General features: G+C 38.5%; 2 protein-coding genes and 1 pseudogene across 2 annotated transcripts; all 3 read right to left on the reverse strand.

Annotated features, from left to right (window-relative positions):
• Positions 1–241: 241 nt before the first annotated feature.
• Positions 242–3,494, reverse strand: LOC137943131 (peroxisomal nicotinamide adenine dinucleotide carrier-like; annotated as a pseudogene).
• Positions 3,360–4,809, reverse strand: LOC137937122 (peroxisomal nicotinamide adenine dinucleotide carrier-like). Its single transcript, XM_068782188.1, has 4 exons — positions 4,183–4,809; positions 3,995–4,090; positions 3,832–3,896; positions 3,360–3,681 (listed from the first exon to the last, which is right to left on the reverse strand). Exons 1-4 carry the CDS (start codon positions 4,261–4,263, stop codon positions 3,672–3,674), a joined length of 252 nt encoding a protein of 83 aa, XP_068638289.1. The 5' UTR covers positions 4,264–4,809; the 3' UTR covers positions 3,360–3,671.
• An 81-nt stretch (positions 4,810–4,890) lies between these two features.
• On the reverse strand, positions 4,891–16,679 carry LOC137937113 (isocitrate dehydrogenase [NAD] regulatory subunit 1, mitochondrial). Its single transcript, XM_068782179.1, has 4 exons — positions 15,967–16,679; positions 9,836–10,075; positions 6,271–6,349; positions 4,891–5,461 (listed from the first exon to the last, which is right to left on the reverse strand). Exons 1-4 carry the CDS (start codon positions 16,501–16,503, stop codon positions 5,187–5,189), a joined length of 1,131 nt encoding a protein of 376 aa, XP_068638280.1. The 5' UTR covers positions 16,504–16,679; the 3' UTR covers positions 4,891–5,186.
• Between the last annotated feature and the right edge of the window lie 508 nt (positions 16,680–17,187).

Raw genomic sequence — 17,187 nt, forward strand, 5'->3', positions numbered from 1 at the left:
TTCCGAGTCTTAATACCAGGGTTGTGATTTTTATTTCAGAGTAAAAAATACATTCAAGGGTATTTATGTTATTTTACCACTTTAATTATTAATTTTCTTTATGTTAAATTTTATAAATAATTATATAATTAAATAAATATAAAGTGATTAAAGTTTATTAAACGAATATTTTTATAATTTATAACTCAAAACACCTATTTAATAAGTCTGGGAATTTGTGCATAATTCCCTGCAGCTTCTCTATTCTCCGTTTTTTTCTTTCAATTTTTTCCTTCTCCTCCGCCCAAATCTGAATTTTATCCAAACTACCATTACCCCATTGGAAATTAAGTGCAAAGGCTAGCCACATTTCTTTTATTTCTGAATTCCAGAGGATTGAACAATGTTCTGACCATGCAATAGCATTCTTTCAGATAGAAATTCTGAACAGCAATTGTAATTGAAAAAATCATGGTGGGTTTGACTTGATCGGGCCAGCAAACGTTGTCAACAGCAATCGAGCTGACTTTTCAAGTTCTTCCTTGACCATAAACAGCACTGCAGCAGCTAGAACGCTCTGCACAATTTTTGTGCTCATCCCTTTGTAAAACCCTGAAAGCCCCTCATAGTGGATCATTTTCACAATTGCATCAAGAGTACCTTCATGCACAGTAACACATAAGATGATCATAAGAACAGGCTATCTATATACAAAGACGCATGGAAAGACTTTATTAAATATGAACTCATGTCAATGAGATTTAAGCTTTGTATAAACAAACCTTTATAATGATGTGACTTGTCACCTTCCTTAACTTGCTTTACTTGAAGCCTAGACTGCAAAACACAGGATGGTTTTGAGTAACCATGCTAGTACTGGTTCCTTTGAAACACACACATACACTGCTTACAAAAGTAGCTAACTTTGTGACGGATTGATGTTGGTGATTTTACAATAGTTTCAAGCATCCATTCTGAAGGTATGTAAACTAACATTCCTTAGTTGCTGCTCTTCCGATTTACAATCGAAAACAATTTCAACTCGGAACCAATTGACAGATTTTACGTTTAATTCGAGGGCATTGACAGGTCTGTAATAATAATAACCATTTTCACGAATGACATATAGGCCCGACTTTGCCCAAATTGCAACAGTAAATAGAGTTCTAAAAGATATATCAGAAAACAGCCTTTAGCATGGGCTATCCAAGGAACCTTCTTAATGCATGGTTCCCAAGGATGCTTTGGTACAACACATACACAGTTTGTTAGAAATTTTTGAATAGAAAAATAGAGGAAAAGAGAGATTAAAAGCACAGAACAGCAGCAAGCAATAGAATTTTGCAGGACAATTACTTCCAGTAAAAAAATATAGGATAAGATACCTTGACAACAAGAAGCGGATAGGTCACCACAGTTGCTCCTAGTTTTGCAACTGCTCCAAGAAGAAAAACCTGTGGATAGTGAAAAGCAAAAATGTCAAATGTTTTCAGTATTACGAAGTTTCTAGCAGAAATACAGTTAGTAATTTCTACCTTCCAGTCATAGACTGATGAAAAAAATTCACAACATTAAGACAAAATATTGATGTATATCCACAGTTTCATGTGGTTCTGTTATCCAAACAAAACTTCAAATAGACACGGGTACTAAGAGTAGAATTCAGTGATGACGAGTGCCATCTATTATATTCAAAATTCACAATTTTCGTTTCTCATTTTCAGTGGTAAGATGAACTTAAGATTTTGTACTACAACATTATTACCAACATTAATCACACATCTACTCTCCAAAAAGCTAAAACTAGAAAAACCTGAATCTACCTCCAATGCAGTCACTCCTTTGTTTCCATTTTCACCCAAGACAGGTCTTCCCTTCAGCTGCTTCAAGAGGGTCTCGTAAAGCATGTACTGTATGGAAGGATTGCTCACCTGTTGATAACAGTCTCAAACATAACAATTTTACAATTCCATCGACCATCTCCACCCTCCCTCTCAAGGGACGGAAAGTTCAACTTATTCTTATACCAATAGATTTTATTTCCTACCATGATAAGTGTTGGAAGCACACCCTTCCAAAATCCCATAATCCCAGCTTCATCATAGACTTCTTGGACCTGTCGATAATTCTTTTTCTGTCATACTACAGACCAAAACTATATTAAAGCATCCCATTTTTTACTCTTAACGAGGATGTCTTATCATCAGCTAACATATCATAGAATCAGTTACAGTAAGACTTAGATAATGGGTTGTGGAAAAGGAACTAACAGCATGGCTAGTTCCATAGCAAGGAGACTCTATTGCAGCCATAGTAATTCCTTCTTCTGGAGAGAGGGATGGAACAGGTGGAAGTTGAGGCTTCCACAATGTCTTTCTGTATGTCTGTCAAGTAGAAATAAACAAGCAGAGCAAGTAAGCAGAAGTACAATTTTGAGGCTTGCCTTTTGCACAGGATGCTTTGGACAACTTGCTTAATAGAAGCATAGGGTAGACTAAAGGCGAAAGGACAGAACAATCTGAACAGAAACTCACTTGCATTCGAGTTCAACAACCCAAATAGGGTTAGTCAGCAGCACATTCACACACCTACACAAAAAGGAAAAAAAGTAAACTTTGTGAGTGAAAAGTTAAGCAGCAAGGTGAGCAATCATAAGAAGTGGGTAGCAAGACAAGACAAATAAGTCAGGAGCTCCAAATCTCACTGATTCAGTTTATTGTCCATTTTAAAGATGCTACAAGTACATACAACAAGAGCATTTGATCTAGCTAGACCCAGGGAAAAAGTTCATGATTACAGGGCCAAAAGACCCTGCTAGTCATATCTATTCTGATGATTAGGAAATATTACGTAGAAAACAACAGCTTCTGCAACAAAACCACAGGGCTTTTAATTTGCATTACTCTTGAGTCCGTGTTGCCACACTAGGCCAACCATCGTCAACTGAAGGATCAGCAGTAAAGATAGGAAGAATGTTCAGTGTGAACAGAATACCCTGATAAAGCAGCCACAATCAGCGACGAAAACATCCCAACTGATCCATCCCCAATACCATTCCTATATCGAGTAAGTGCAGTAGCTTCTGCTCTGTTCCTGAATATTTGATAAAAATAGTAGTAAACACCTGAAACAAAACCATTGTAGCATCAATTTGCCGCCAAAGTATCTTGTATGCAAATTTACTAATCCTCACATTTAATTATAATTTTAAAAGGAAAAAGCTGCATCAAACTTAAAAATAGAATTAGTGGAATAATATACTAGATGCATAAACCCAATCATTTTGAACAAGACATAAACTTTTGAAACACAAATTAGATAACCCCCCCCCCCCCCCCCCCCCCCCCCCCCCCTTTTTTTTTATTTGTTTGTGCATTAACTTGTCAAAAGTTGAGTTACTTCCTCAGCTCAATTCTGTTGACCTAGTGGAAAATTCATGTTACAAAATCAAAAAGATGATCTTCCAATCTAATCTTCTTTCCGTATAGACCAGGAACTTCAAGGTAGGTCGTCATTGTACACCTGATAAAGAGACACAATAAATAAACTGAAAAGAAAGCTGAATAAGAGTTCGAACTATACCACATGGCTATAAAAGCCCAGAGCTCAGGATGGAATCCAGAAGTGAAGTTAGGAAGGACTAGGCGGCTAAACTGTTAAACGATCAAAATACAGATCCAACGGTTTAAGTATCACGGTTGTCTGAAGTGTCATGAGTGTGTATGTTGTGCAGGCACAATTGAAAAAGAAATAAAAGAACAAGTTATTCAAAATATTATTTAGCAAACTTTGAGTTGATGTTACCCGCTCTCTATGCAAGTCATCCTAACATTATCAGCTAAATGCACTGACCTGCCCACAAGCGATGGCATCAAGCCGCCGTACAGTATTATACCCCATCCCTCTTGCTTGACGACCTGCACCATACAAGATATTCAAATTAAGAATCCAAAATTCATAGTGAACTCGAGAATAAAGAAAATCAAACATGAATTTGAAAAAATCTTAAGGTTACATTAAAATGACAAAAAACCCGACACAGCTGTTCAACTGTGCTCTGCTCACTCCTTTCCTTCTTTAGGTCTCTCTCCGTCTGTTGCCGTGTATTCACCTGAATTCTCCCAATAAAAAATGATTAATGTCTCCAACTTCAACAAAAGCGTGAAAAGAAAAAAAAAAACGGGAAACCACGAATAAAATTACGGTTTGTTGTGGGTAGGTGATCAGCTGAGCGATGATCCCTCCTCCTGCCCCAGCCAATCCATTGATCAGAGCGTCTGACATATCCTTCCTCTTTTATTTCCCCAGAAGAGGAAAGAAACGAACAAAATGGACGAGCAATAAGTCGTTCTTATTCTCTCATGGAAGAGGACCATGTACAACCAAATACAACAAGAAACGAAGAAGAAGAAGAAGAAGCAGAAGAAGATTACGAATTCAGTAATAAAAAAAAATTCAAGAGTAACAGAATAAGAAAACGAGGAAGGGAGAGAGAAAACACGAAAAGGGGACGAACATCTGAATTTTTGGCGGTACGCCGGTCTCACTAATTGCGCTCGCTTTCATGTCCGAGAGGACCGATACCCGTTCCATGGAAAACTACCCCTTCGACAGAGACTTAAAAGGTATCTGTTAAAAACCCGACCGAATAATTTCGGTGTACGTCGTTCTACCATTTCGTAAAACACCTGTCCAATCATCACCAATGGCAATGGCAATGGCAATGGCAATCTCAACTTTCCACTATCTCAGCCAATGATCAACTCTAATAATTTTTTCAATCGTAAAACAGCTATCATTATGATTATCATCAACGACGATCTTAACTGTTCAATCCCAAAAATGAGGTCGTGCCACCGACCCAGAATCTTACAGAACAAAGTTCAGGTAGAAGAAACAAACAATCACAAATGATAAGCAGCAGCTGAATGCAGGTTGCTAATCTTAACTTGCTCTTGGTGTGAAGAAAAAAATAGACTGTATGTTTTTAAGCTTATTTAGACACGAAAAAACTCTTGCTTCAAAAAACAATGAGATTATTCTGAAAGACCCAAAAAAAAAAAAAAAAAGATCATCTCTTCATGCGGCATGGCCAAGTAGATTCAAATGGTGACGAAATACCTTCCAGCTGCCTCGGAGAAGAGCTGTTTAATACTATCATATCTGGGCTAAACAAATTTAGTTTTTGGCGCAGAAAAGATCGGAGATCACTCCAGCACTGATATAATAGCATCAACAACTTCTTGGGTTGTGCTGTTTCCTCCAAGATCCTTGGTGCGGTATTTACCTTCTGCTATAACTCTTTTCACGGCTGTTTCCAACCGGTCAGCAAACGAAGGAAATTGTAAATGTCTCAACATCATCGCTGATGATAGAAGCAAGGCCACAGGGTTTGCTTTCTTCTCCTCCACTATCTTCTGATTTCCTACATTACCTGCTGAAGCTCCTTGCTCAAAGACGGCATGATCTGCACCGACATTGCCTGCAGAAGGAAGCACAGAGAGACCGTTGTGATGCACAGAGAGACCGTTGTGATGCAATAATCAAGGTATGAAGGGAAAGACGATAACATCCTTCACAAAGACAAAATACATACATTTTCAATGAACAACAAATCCTTTCCCCAAAAAAACCAAAAAAGTCCTTCAAAAAATAAGAAATCAAATAATTCACAATAAAGCAAACTTCTAAAACGTCTCCAGACCTTTACCACGTAACAATGGATTGTTCGAAACGAGATGCACAATACTAATGACCAAAATTTTCTACTACATCTAGACATGATATTCAAGAAAGTCTATTCTCATCTCCATTAGTTCAATTGGGTAGCATGTACTTCAACCTTCGGCAAGTAATAGATAAAACCCAACTACCCAAGCTGATATTGGGCTTCTACTCCCGGTACTACATTTCCACAATCAATCCGTGAAATTTAAGAAGAATTTAACATTTTCTACACGTAGGAATACTACTCTGAACAGTGACAGACAAAATTTGCCGCAGTTTTGTGTAAAGTACATCAAACCTGAGTTTAGGCAGGTTGATGAGAACCATTAACCAACTGGCTAATACACATTTCAGTCTATTTCAAAGATTAACTGACAATCATTTATGCAGAAGGTATAAGTTGGAAGCTCTCTGAAAAGTTGGCACTTATTATCTAAAAACATTTTTAGTTAGTAAAAGACCTAGGGGACTCTGGGGTTAAGTTTTTTGGGTCAAGGTACTTATAATAAGGTAAGAGAAATAGTAAGAAAATGCAACTACTGTTTTGGAGTATAGAGATAGTACCTCCTGGCATGACGCCGGTGCCTCCAGCAATACCTGCGGCAGTGTTTGCCACAAGATTGCCATAGAGATTTGGTGTCACCTGCAAAATTTAAAACGTTTACATTATCTCTCGGTTGTTATTGCTCCAAAGAACCTGAGTTGTTTAAAACTGAGAGTACCCAAATGTCTTTTTGCAGTACCCTGAACCAATATTTTTTTAAAACAATAAAAAATACTCATCAGCAATTGTTTCGAGCAGGCACAATTCAAAGCACAAGTATGCTTCCCAATTGAATACTACATGCATGAATACAGAAACAAGACAGAATGTGGTTATACCAAAACATAAACGAAGATAAAGACTATACATGGTCTATGATTTTACAGGGAACAAGACAAAAAAGTTGTCGTGTTCAGTTGGGTGTCACTACCTGATAACAGCCTCCAAATCCATTCAAGCCTAGAAATGCTGAAATTATTCCAATGGTAATGTGCTTCCCATAAGATGTGAAGCACACTTCCCACAGGAGAATCAGCCAAGCCAGTGACATTTCTCAGGGTGCCACTCCAATGCTCAAAGAGAGGCAAATATCCTCAATCTCAAATATTCTAAAAAGTTACCTCTTGGTCATTTTACTTCTATGGAGGTAGATAAGGGCATTCCTCAAGGGGCTGGGTAAAGCACCACCAAACTATCAGAGGCCAAGATGATACCACTCCCACTTGGCTCGGATTACCTCTGCAACTATCGTTCAAAGTTAAACTAAAACTCAATGCTTTAAGGCAGGAATCACTTAACAAAGGTGAGGAATGCCCTTACCAAGCCAGGCAAGTGGATAGCCAATCTCCAGTTCTGTTTGATAAACCCAGCCAGCTAAGTGGCAAAGGTGCAACGTGCTAGACGACCTAAGATGGGGGTCCCGTGAAATGCCTTTTTAACCAAAATACCAACCAACAGCAAATGAAAAAATTAAAAAAATAAGGAGAATAGTTCAGCTCTACATGACAGGAGGAAGAGGTTGATGCCAATGACCTATAGACCCAAATTCAACAACACTTAACTGGTGGGGATGCCAGTATGCCCATTGGGCCCCAGTGGACCCTCCAATTATGGTTTAAATTATTTTTATTTGATCTTTCCTGATTTTACTGGATTTGATCAAATAGTAATATTATCTATTTTGAATTTGAAATTTCAATCCTAATTTTAATTTGTCTTTTCTGATTTTTTTTTTTTTAGAAGATCTTGTCTATTTTTTTGGATTTCATCACATAGTGATCTTATCGATTTTGAATTTTAAATTTTAGTTTTAGTTATTTAAAGGTTATAACAGGATGTTGAAGTCAGCTTTGATAATGAAATTTTGAAATCTCCCTGTTTCGGGTCTCTCCCTCCCCTTACTCCTTTTCTATAATCTCCTTCTAAATTATTCTTCTCAATTTTCCTAGTTCTAGTTCCCAATTCTTATTCTTTTACTCATTTCATTCATTTCTCTTTCTAATTCCAGCAATTAACCGATATCCCATACGATAATTAAAATTCACGCCACATCATGTATTCATCCCGCATCAATTTGGTATTAGAGCGAACGATTCCGTCATTGTCAACCTTCAATAGAGCCAAAACTCTTGTCCTTTCCAGCTCCTCATTCTATCTTCTTCTTCCTCCTCTTTTGGCTCTGTTTTGGAGCAGCATTGCCAAATGTTCTAGATAGAATCGCTGTTGTTTGAGCTCCATGCCGTCGTCAGCTCACCATCACAAAATTGATGTCATCCCCACTGGTGGCCCAATGGCACCCGGTTTTGACCTTTGACTCAAACTCTGGATGGGTGATCTTCAGGAACAGTTTTTATTTTTATTTTTTATAAAGATGTATTTATATATATTAACAAGAAAAATTACAAAGGAAGAGGGAGCAAACCCCTCACAACAAGAGATTACAGGGACGCTTCTGTTTGGCTAGCACATCTGCAGCCGAATTTGCAGATTTCGAAATGTGAGACCAAATACAAGAGTGGAGTGAGGTAATATCTAAAATCTCCCGACAGATGTCCCAATGGCGCCACGGTGGAGGAGAAGCACGCTCACACCATCCAATGACCATCTTCGAGTCTCCATCAATGTGAATGGGACCACTGCAGTTGTCTCTGAAAATGCGAAACCCATTGAGTAGACCATAGAGCTCAGCCGACGTAGAATCAAAAATGCCTAACGGGATCCGAAATAACTTCCCCAAAACCAGCAATCCCTAGATTGCCTAGATAAGAGCCATCAAAATTCAACTTGAGGTATCCAGCTTCCGGGGGGGTCCACTCCTACATTGCTAGAGCCTTGATCCAAAAGTGCATTCTTGCCAAAATACTCCAGTTTTCACGGATAGAGGTTTCTTTGAAGGAGGAAAAATGCTTCTTAGTTAGAAGCCAAGAGGACATTTGCCCCGATACCTTGTCCGTTACTCTTACTTCAAATTCACTTTTAGCATCGAACCGCCTTCGGTTGCATTCATTCCAGAGCCCCTACGGTATGAAACTGGCACAGGAAGATATCATCACTTTTCCGAGACTAGGAAGAGGGAGGCCAACGATCAACTTGCTGAAGGAGATCGGATCAACTGATATACAGAATTGCAACCCCATCTTGCCTAGAACAAAGGTCCACACAAACCATGAAAAGAAGCAATGTAAAAGAATATGACTAGCGGTTTCTGCTTCAGTGCTGCAGAGAGGACAGAGGGGGTCGATAGCTGGGTGACCTCTTCTACTGAGCACATCACTGGTGAGAATCTTACTTTGGCAAGCACTCCACATGAAGAATTTTATCTTTGGAGGCGCATAAAGATGCCATACAGTTCAGAGTACGTCAACCCAAATTCGGGGCACTCCTTTCAGGCCATCTACGAGCAGGTGTTTGGGGAGAAATTCCCGACTAAGGGAGGAGGACAAACATCGACGAATAAAGTGCCACTCATGAACGGGGTTCGTATAATAGGCCGAGAGCCAAAAGAAGGCATCTCTAAGATGGTGATGAATGGATTCCAGCCTGAAGCAGTGCATGTTCATGAGAAGCAAGTAGCCGAGTTTGCCATCTTCGACAGCTGGTCCGCCTCCATGCCCACGTCGACTCAGCCTTCACCAACGCTGCCAACACCCAATGTAATCAACCGCCGACCATTGTCCCATTACGAAATCGACGCCGGTTCATCTTCCCACATCCATTTCAATGCCATCTGATGTTCCCGCAGTCGCCTCTGACCCCAACAACCACCATCGTTGTCGCCCCACTCCTCCTTCCGGTCGTCATCTCCGCAAAACTTAATGGAATCTACGCAGCAGCTTTCGCCACCGGCACCAATTAACTATTTAAATTAAGTCATAATTAATAAGTGTAAAATGCATAATGAAAGATTTTGAATTTCTATTTGCAAAAGTACAAACACAAAGTCTATGACTGAAAAGGGAGATGACCCTTAAGGTATTTATTTATTTTTATTTTATTTTTGAAAGCAATGGGGAGGAAACCAGAATGTGCAGAAAACAAATTAAATAATGTAAATCAAAAGAACAAGTGGATGAGTCAGCACCGTACCATGACATCAAACTGTTCAGGCTTTGAAACAAGTTGCATGCAACAGTTGTCAACAATAATCTCATTATACTTGATCCCTTGATACTTTCTAGCAACCTCTCGACATGATTCTAAGAAGAGACCATCAGCTAGCTTCATAATGTTGGCTTTGTGTACAGCTGTCACTTTTTTCCTGTTGTTGAGATAAGCATATTCAAATGCATACTTGGCTATCCTCTCTGAACAAAACTTTGTTATCACCTAACAAAACCACCAAATGAGAACCAATAAAGTTCCAAGTATTTCAAAATTTTAAGTGTGTGACACCATCAACAAAAAAAATAGATTGGGAGATAGATATCTATTGCAATCAGTGTAAATAAAACAATTGTTCAAGAACCAATTTCATCAATATATATAAATAATATTAACAATAAACAAAGACCACCAGTATCAAAGCGTTCACACACATCCAAATAATGTTTTCCAGTTAGAAGCACATTTAAGCATCAAAGGGGGATTTACAGGCCTGAATTAATTCTTCACTTTCCTTCAAAAAACAAAAAAGTTATTCACATTGCCTGCATGCGTGCATGAATTGATGCTCATACAGTCAAAATGGTTTCTTCATGCATTCTCTATATAGCAAAACGTCGACAACATTTTTGGTCACCTTTGATCAGTCTTACCTTGATTGCACGCGAAGATGTCAATGAAGACATAATCATTGATTGATATGACACACATACTCTGCATGCATAACTTTACAGGATAATCCAAATTTGGTATTCAGAATTGAGTAGTTTCAATGATTTTTTTGAAGAAAATTAACAATAGCGTTGAGTGACAACCAAATTCTTTCTTCTAATAGAAGAAAGAATTTGGTTGTCATGTGTGGCTGATGTGCTCAGAAGAAGAAGTCACCCATCTATAGATCCACTATGCCCTTTCTGCCACAATGAAGATGAATCCACCAGTCATACTCTTATTCAGTATCAGTTCTCATGGAATGTGTAGACCTCTAATTTAAGCAAACTGGAGATTCAATTTTGTATTGTTGTCGACCTGATAAGCTTTTGCAAGTCGATCTTGGGATATCCCCTTCCTGGCCTCGGCAAATTGATTATCTCAGCTTGTGCTAGTTTCGTCCCATGGGGGCTTTGCAACGAACGGAATAGAAGGCGGTTTGATGCTAAAAACGAATCTCAGGCTAGAGTTGTTGACAGAGTGACAGGGCAAATATCAACCTGGCTATTGACAAAAAAAACCCTCTTCTCTTTCAATGGCACAAGCATTCGAGACAACTGGACCAATTTGGCGAGGATGCACATTGGAGCCAAAACCCCCCCACAAACTGGCTACCTAAAACTGAACTTTGATGGATCTTCTCTTGGCAATCCCCGGGATCGCGGGATTTGGGGGCGTCATTTCAGACTCATTTGGGAATCAATGTTTTTCTTAAGCTGGTCCTTTAGGCATATCCGACTCAACGTCGGCTGAGTTACATGACCTTCTTAATGGGCTGCGGATGTTCAAAGACAAATGTAGTGGGCCTATTCACATTGAAGGGGATTCCAAGGTGGTAATTGATTGGTGCCAACGCAATACTTTGCCTCCATGGAGGCACTGGGACGAATTCCAGGAGATTTTGGATATTGTATCTTCTTTTTCATGTTTTTGGTCTCACATTCCGAGATCTGCAAATTTGGAAGCAGATGTGCTTGCCAAGGAGAGAGCTTTCCTGCAATCTCTCGTTGTAAGGGATTTGCTCCCTCCGCCTTTGTAATTTTTTCTTTTTCTTTTTCTTTTAATAAAAATACATCTTCATAAAAAAAAAAAAAAAAAAAAAAAAAAATTCTTTCTTCTAATAACAACAAGAAAGGATACATCAAAAACAGAATAAAGAAAAACAATAGATGTCAAAGGGCAAGTATAATAAAGAACTAAGAGAATCATAAAGACAAACAACAAATAACTCAAATCCAGCAAAAAATTAAAAATTATGGCATGCTAAGCATGATTGAGCAAAAGAGTCTTTAAAAAACAAAAGCACTTTTTCTATTAAACCTGAAGACAAAAAGCAAAAAAACAATCAAGAAGAGAGGCCCCTTATAATGAAGAATTGGAGAGGCACCCCTTTTTAGCAAGGGAATCAGGCAGGCCATTAATTATTCAAGAAACATCATACCAATTACCAAAGACACTGCTAAGCTGCATCCTAAATTTCACAAAAATAATGCAAGTGATGCCAGAGAGGATCTTTCTTGCCCAAACACCACCCAATGGCATTGGTGGAATCGCTTTCGACATGAAAGCTTCCTTGACATTTTTTATGATAAATCCTCAATCCATGCTTTAGAGCCCGAATTCAGCTGCCATAGAGTCTGAAATTTCAGGGACCAATAAGTTTCCAAGCAATTAATGCAACATGATGTGAGTCATCTCCAGCAAGATTGTGTTTCTCATAACATGAGGCTATAGTAAACTTCTCCTCTGGTGAAGGGCACCAGATTGACTTATTAGGTTTGAGTGGTTTTGATATACAACTGCTCCAAGTCCTTCATCAAATTAGTAATATCAATCGGCCCTCCATCATTTAGCACTGTCCTGAAATGATTATTCCAATTAATGTTCTGAATGCTCCCATTTTCATGAATAGCCAAGAGCAAAGCATTTTGATTCCTAGCAAAACCCAATAGGCAAGGAAACCGTTGCCACAGAGATTCATTAAGGACTTTGAGATAAGTCCAAAAATTGATCTTCTCTCCATGATGGAGATAAATTGCTGGAGTGAATGATGAATGTACTTCAAAAGAGTGGATATGAACCTGATAGAGCCTTCTTCAAACCACCAAATTCTATGCAAGGTACTTGGCTTTTTAATTACTAGCCTACCCCATAGAAAATCTGTATGAACAATAATCCTCCAACACCATTTAGCTAATAGGGTATATTTGCCCCCCTATTTATTTGAATGACCAGACCAGCCCGCCACTCTTGTTAGGCCTACAAACATCAACCCATTTGATAATGTATGCTTAAAGTCCTAAGATGAAGCTCTACAAAGAAAATTCCCTGGACTACGGATAAAGCAAGAGACACTACCCTGGAATGCCAAATGTCAACAACACAGGATTGAATGAAAGTCCACCTGCTCGCCTTGGAGATCACTCAGCCCCTTCCGTGATGAGAGGTGAGTTCAGATCTTCTCGAGCACTGGATTCCAGAGGGTTTTTTTCAAGTCTTCTGGTGAACAGCAGTAGACCCAGATAAGTGCCACAAAGAGTGCCCGAGCTGCACCCTAGTCAAGAAGCAATATCCTCCAACTCAGGTTATTGAATGTTGAAGCCATAAAGTGTTGTCTTTGCCCAATGTATCTTCTGCCAAAAAGCCAATTCAGATATATTCAAAACAGTGAACAGTACAAAGCACTTGCTAAATGTTTCCTCCTCCTACAATGACAACATCATCAACAAATTGCACCACCATATTATCCAATCAGTCAATTGGAAATATCGGCCTTATCCCATCTCCCTGGCTGACCTAAAGAGACTTATGAAACCCCTCACCAATTATGTTGAAGAGAAGAGGTGAGTCACCTTGTCTCAAACCTCTTGAACCTTTGAAATACCCGCAAGCATTGGCATTAATAAGAATAAACTAGATTACTCAAGAAATGCAACTACTGTCTAACCTCTCCATCTGTTGAGCAGAAGAGTCATAAAAACAAGGTGTTGAAGATGAACACCATTACATACAAGGAATGAGCAAAGTGATGTGCTCCAGATAAATACAATCATAAATTAAACCCACAAATGAACTTTCTTTAAAATCACAAATTACTGCAATTTTTTGAATGTAGAGTATGAATGCATGCTACACCTGTCCCTCAATGAGACTCGAACCTGAGACCTTACACTAGAAACACCCCATGTGGCTATTGAGACAAAGGCCCAATCCACAAATTACTGCATTTGTTAACATAAAGTGAAGAGCTAAATAGCACATAAATTATACATAGTTTCAAAACGTAATTATTGTTAAGTGATTTGGGAAAATACCAAAAATAGCTTCAACAAACCATTCATAGGAAAAATAACCATTGACCAAATTTAAATTTCAAAAGTACAAATGTTTTTTCTTTTATCCATATTGGAATCCCATATACAGTTTACTACATTAATAAAAGTAAGTCAAACGTGGGATTCTACCATTTACAAGATTACTAAAAGTACGTTATATAACTTTGTCAAAATAAAAATTTTACATCTAAAACTTTCATAATCCAAAAGCCATATTTACCGATTGATACTTTTTTTCACCTAAATACTATAAATAAATTTCTTGAACCTCTTTACAAGAAGCAAATAGTTTGACCTACTGGTCCATTCCTAAAATACATTTATTAGAAAATAAAGTAGAACACATAAATGTAACTCTGTGTAAACTTCTTTCTTTCTTTCTCAACTACCTTTTTTCTCTCTTTTTTGAGGCAACCACATCAAGATCATTTTGCTTAAGAAGTTTCCAGCTGAACATAAATTCGACTCAACGGCGAGCCATGTCATGACACTTCACCATCATGGAAATTGTAGCGGAAATCAAGGGGCAAAGGGAAGACTTACCAGAAAAGTCAATCTTGGGTGGCAGTGAGGCTAGAATAGGAGCTGCACGAGCTAACTCTAGATGAATTGCCATTTCCCTTGGAAAACTCTCGTGGTGTGGAAAAAAGAGACCAACGAGAAAAGAAGTTCAATAGATCTTGGGACACCCGGCGATCCGTCATTTTCGGCCTCCTCTTATTCCCTCTATGCTCTCAATTCTCCTCTCACGGCGACCCCAAATGCAGAAATTCAGAAACCATCTCAGCCCACGCTTCGATAGACAGAGTCCCAACAGCTAGCTAGTGCAAGCGATCAGTATGAATGGGGTATTGAGGAGTAATATGCTGAGGCATCTTTGCCTTCCTTCGCCCCATCTCATTGAGTTATGAACCGAAAATTATTTAGTGTATTAATTTAGACTAAACTAAAATCTATCTTATTTTATTAATAAAAAGCTAAATAAAATCGTCTTATAAAAGTTTAATCTATCAAAGCATTTTTATATAATAAAATAATTTATTTATTTTTTATATAAATTCATGAATTTTAATAATATATTAAATTTAAGAGTAATAAGTACTTTGTAATTATTTTATTAATTTAAACTAAACTAAAATCTATCTTATTTTATTAACAAAAAATTAAATAAAACCATCTTATAAAATTTAATCAAAGTATTTTTATATAATAAAATACCCTATTTATTTATTTATATATATTCATGACTTTTAATACTATATTAAATTACTAATTTAAGAGTGATAATTTAGATATTATAAAAATAAGAATTTGATTAAGTATCTAGACATTATAAAAATACACATATTTGTTTAGGATATTATTTTTTATATTTAATTAAATTAATAAATTAATTTTAAAATTTTAAAATTTTATTTTATTTTATTGATTGAAAATTAAATATAATTATCTTAATAAAGTTAAATCTATCATACTATTTAATTAATAAACTCCTCCACTTTCCATTATATTTTCCATTATGCACACAAACACAAAAATTCACTTTGCACACTTACACAAAAAAATAATTAACTTTCACTTTCACTTCCGATTTAACTTTGAAAATGCAATAAACCCCCCCCTTCATACGAACAATTATCACAATCCCCAAATAAAAGATATCAACTTCTTCAAGATTCTCCACGCAAACCAGGAAAACGACTAAAGATACCACAATCGTTCAACTTCCAGGCTATTCATCCCAAAGAAAAACCTAAAAAATTTAGAGAATTTATCCTGAACCTGGGCATCAATTCAATGGCAACCGCGCCAGTATATCTGTAACCGTTCAGAAAGACAGTGAACCAAACATAAAGAAGACTTTAAACACAGTCGATCCAAAAACAGAGAAACAACACAAACAACTTTACCAAAAGTAATGAAAATAGTCCTTCCCACAAAAGCTGGTGCTCTCAATAGAAATAGGGCATACTTCCGTCGTCAGTTCATCCAATTTGACAGAAGCCCGCGATTTTATTTTCAAAATGAATCGAAATAAAAAATTTGTAAGAAAGATAAAGCAGAAGATACCTTCAGACTCTCAACGACGCCGGGGACAACCTCGTGCTCAAGGCCGGAATACTCTCCTTCGGTGTTCTCTCTAATCACAACAATATCCACATTCTCGTGCCTCGTGGGCAACCCCTCCAAATTAAAACAATGAACGAGAGAGGCAAAGAGATCGAGTTCTTTCCTCAATTGCACGTTGAGAGAGCTGACACCGCCACCGACCGGAGTAGCCAGACCACCCTTCAAACAGACTTTATTTTTCCGAATAGAAACAAGAACCTCTTGTGGCACTTTAGTCATATAGCCATGAACCTCATACGTCTCAAAATAGACCGGCGCGTGCATCGCTTCCATGACCTGTTGCACGGCACCGGTGACAAGAGGACCTATCCCATCCCCGGGTATCAGGGTGACAGCCCTCGGAGTCCCATCGCCCGGTCGTGGCATATACGTCACGGATCTGGTCGTCCGAAACCCTAGCCCCAGCGGCACATCCTGCTGGTAACAAACCGGGTTCCGTAGAAGGTGCCTGAGCAAAGGCAAGCTTCTTCTCGCCATGAAGCTTCTCTCTCTCTCTCTACTGACTCTGACGCATACCCTACGCCACAGAATCAAATCAACAAGAAGAAGAAAGGAAAAAGTCTGCTGTGAAATTGAAATCGACTCCACGAATTTCACGAACAAACGCTTGCTAGGCCAAGAACAGCCAAGAAGTGTTCGGCGCCAGAAAGTACGTCCCGTTCCGTCAGAGCATCAAAAAGCTGCCGAGAGCAGTCGTGATGCTATCGGGAGTCGGGAGTATGTCTCGCGCACGTGTTATGTCAAACCGGGTCCCACCTGTATTTTCTATTTTTTTATATATATTTTGTTTGGTTATTGGTATTAGTAAGGATGCTTTTAGAATCGTAATGCTTCTCCACAGTTGCACGTCGCTCCGTTATAAAACAGGCGTAGAAACCTTGACGGCGATGATCGAGGAAAGAAGCAGGAAAGCCATGGAAGACGAAAGGGAGATTTTCGCTGGAAGCGTGGGCAGAAGGGATTCGTGGGAAAGAAGCACGAAATCCATGGAAGAGGAATGGGAGATTTTCCCTGAAAGCGTGGGCAGAAGGGAGTGGTGGGAACTGGACGTAATGCTGCACGCGGCGGTCCACATCGATCTGCCATTGCCGGTTCACAAAGACTTGAAGACACCTCCTTCCTACTACGTCTGCGCGCGGGTTGACGATCGCGTGCTAACAA

Source organism: Aristolochia californica, unplaced genomic scaffold (assembly GCF_029961685.1).
Source record: "Aristolochia californica isolate CCGP_79_NKW_82.1479 unplaced genomic scaffold, dmAriCali1.0.hap1 SCAF_10, whole genome shotgun sequence".
NCBI classification, from domain to species: Eukaryota; Viridiplantae; Streptophyta; class Magnoliopsida; order Piperales; family Aristolochiaceae; genus Aristolochia; species Aristolochia californica.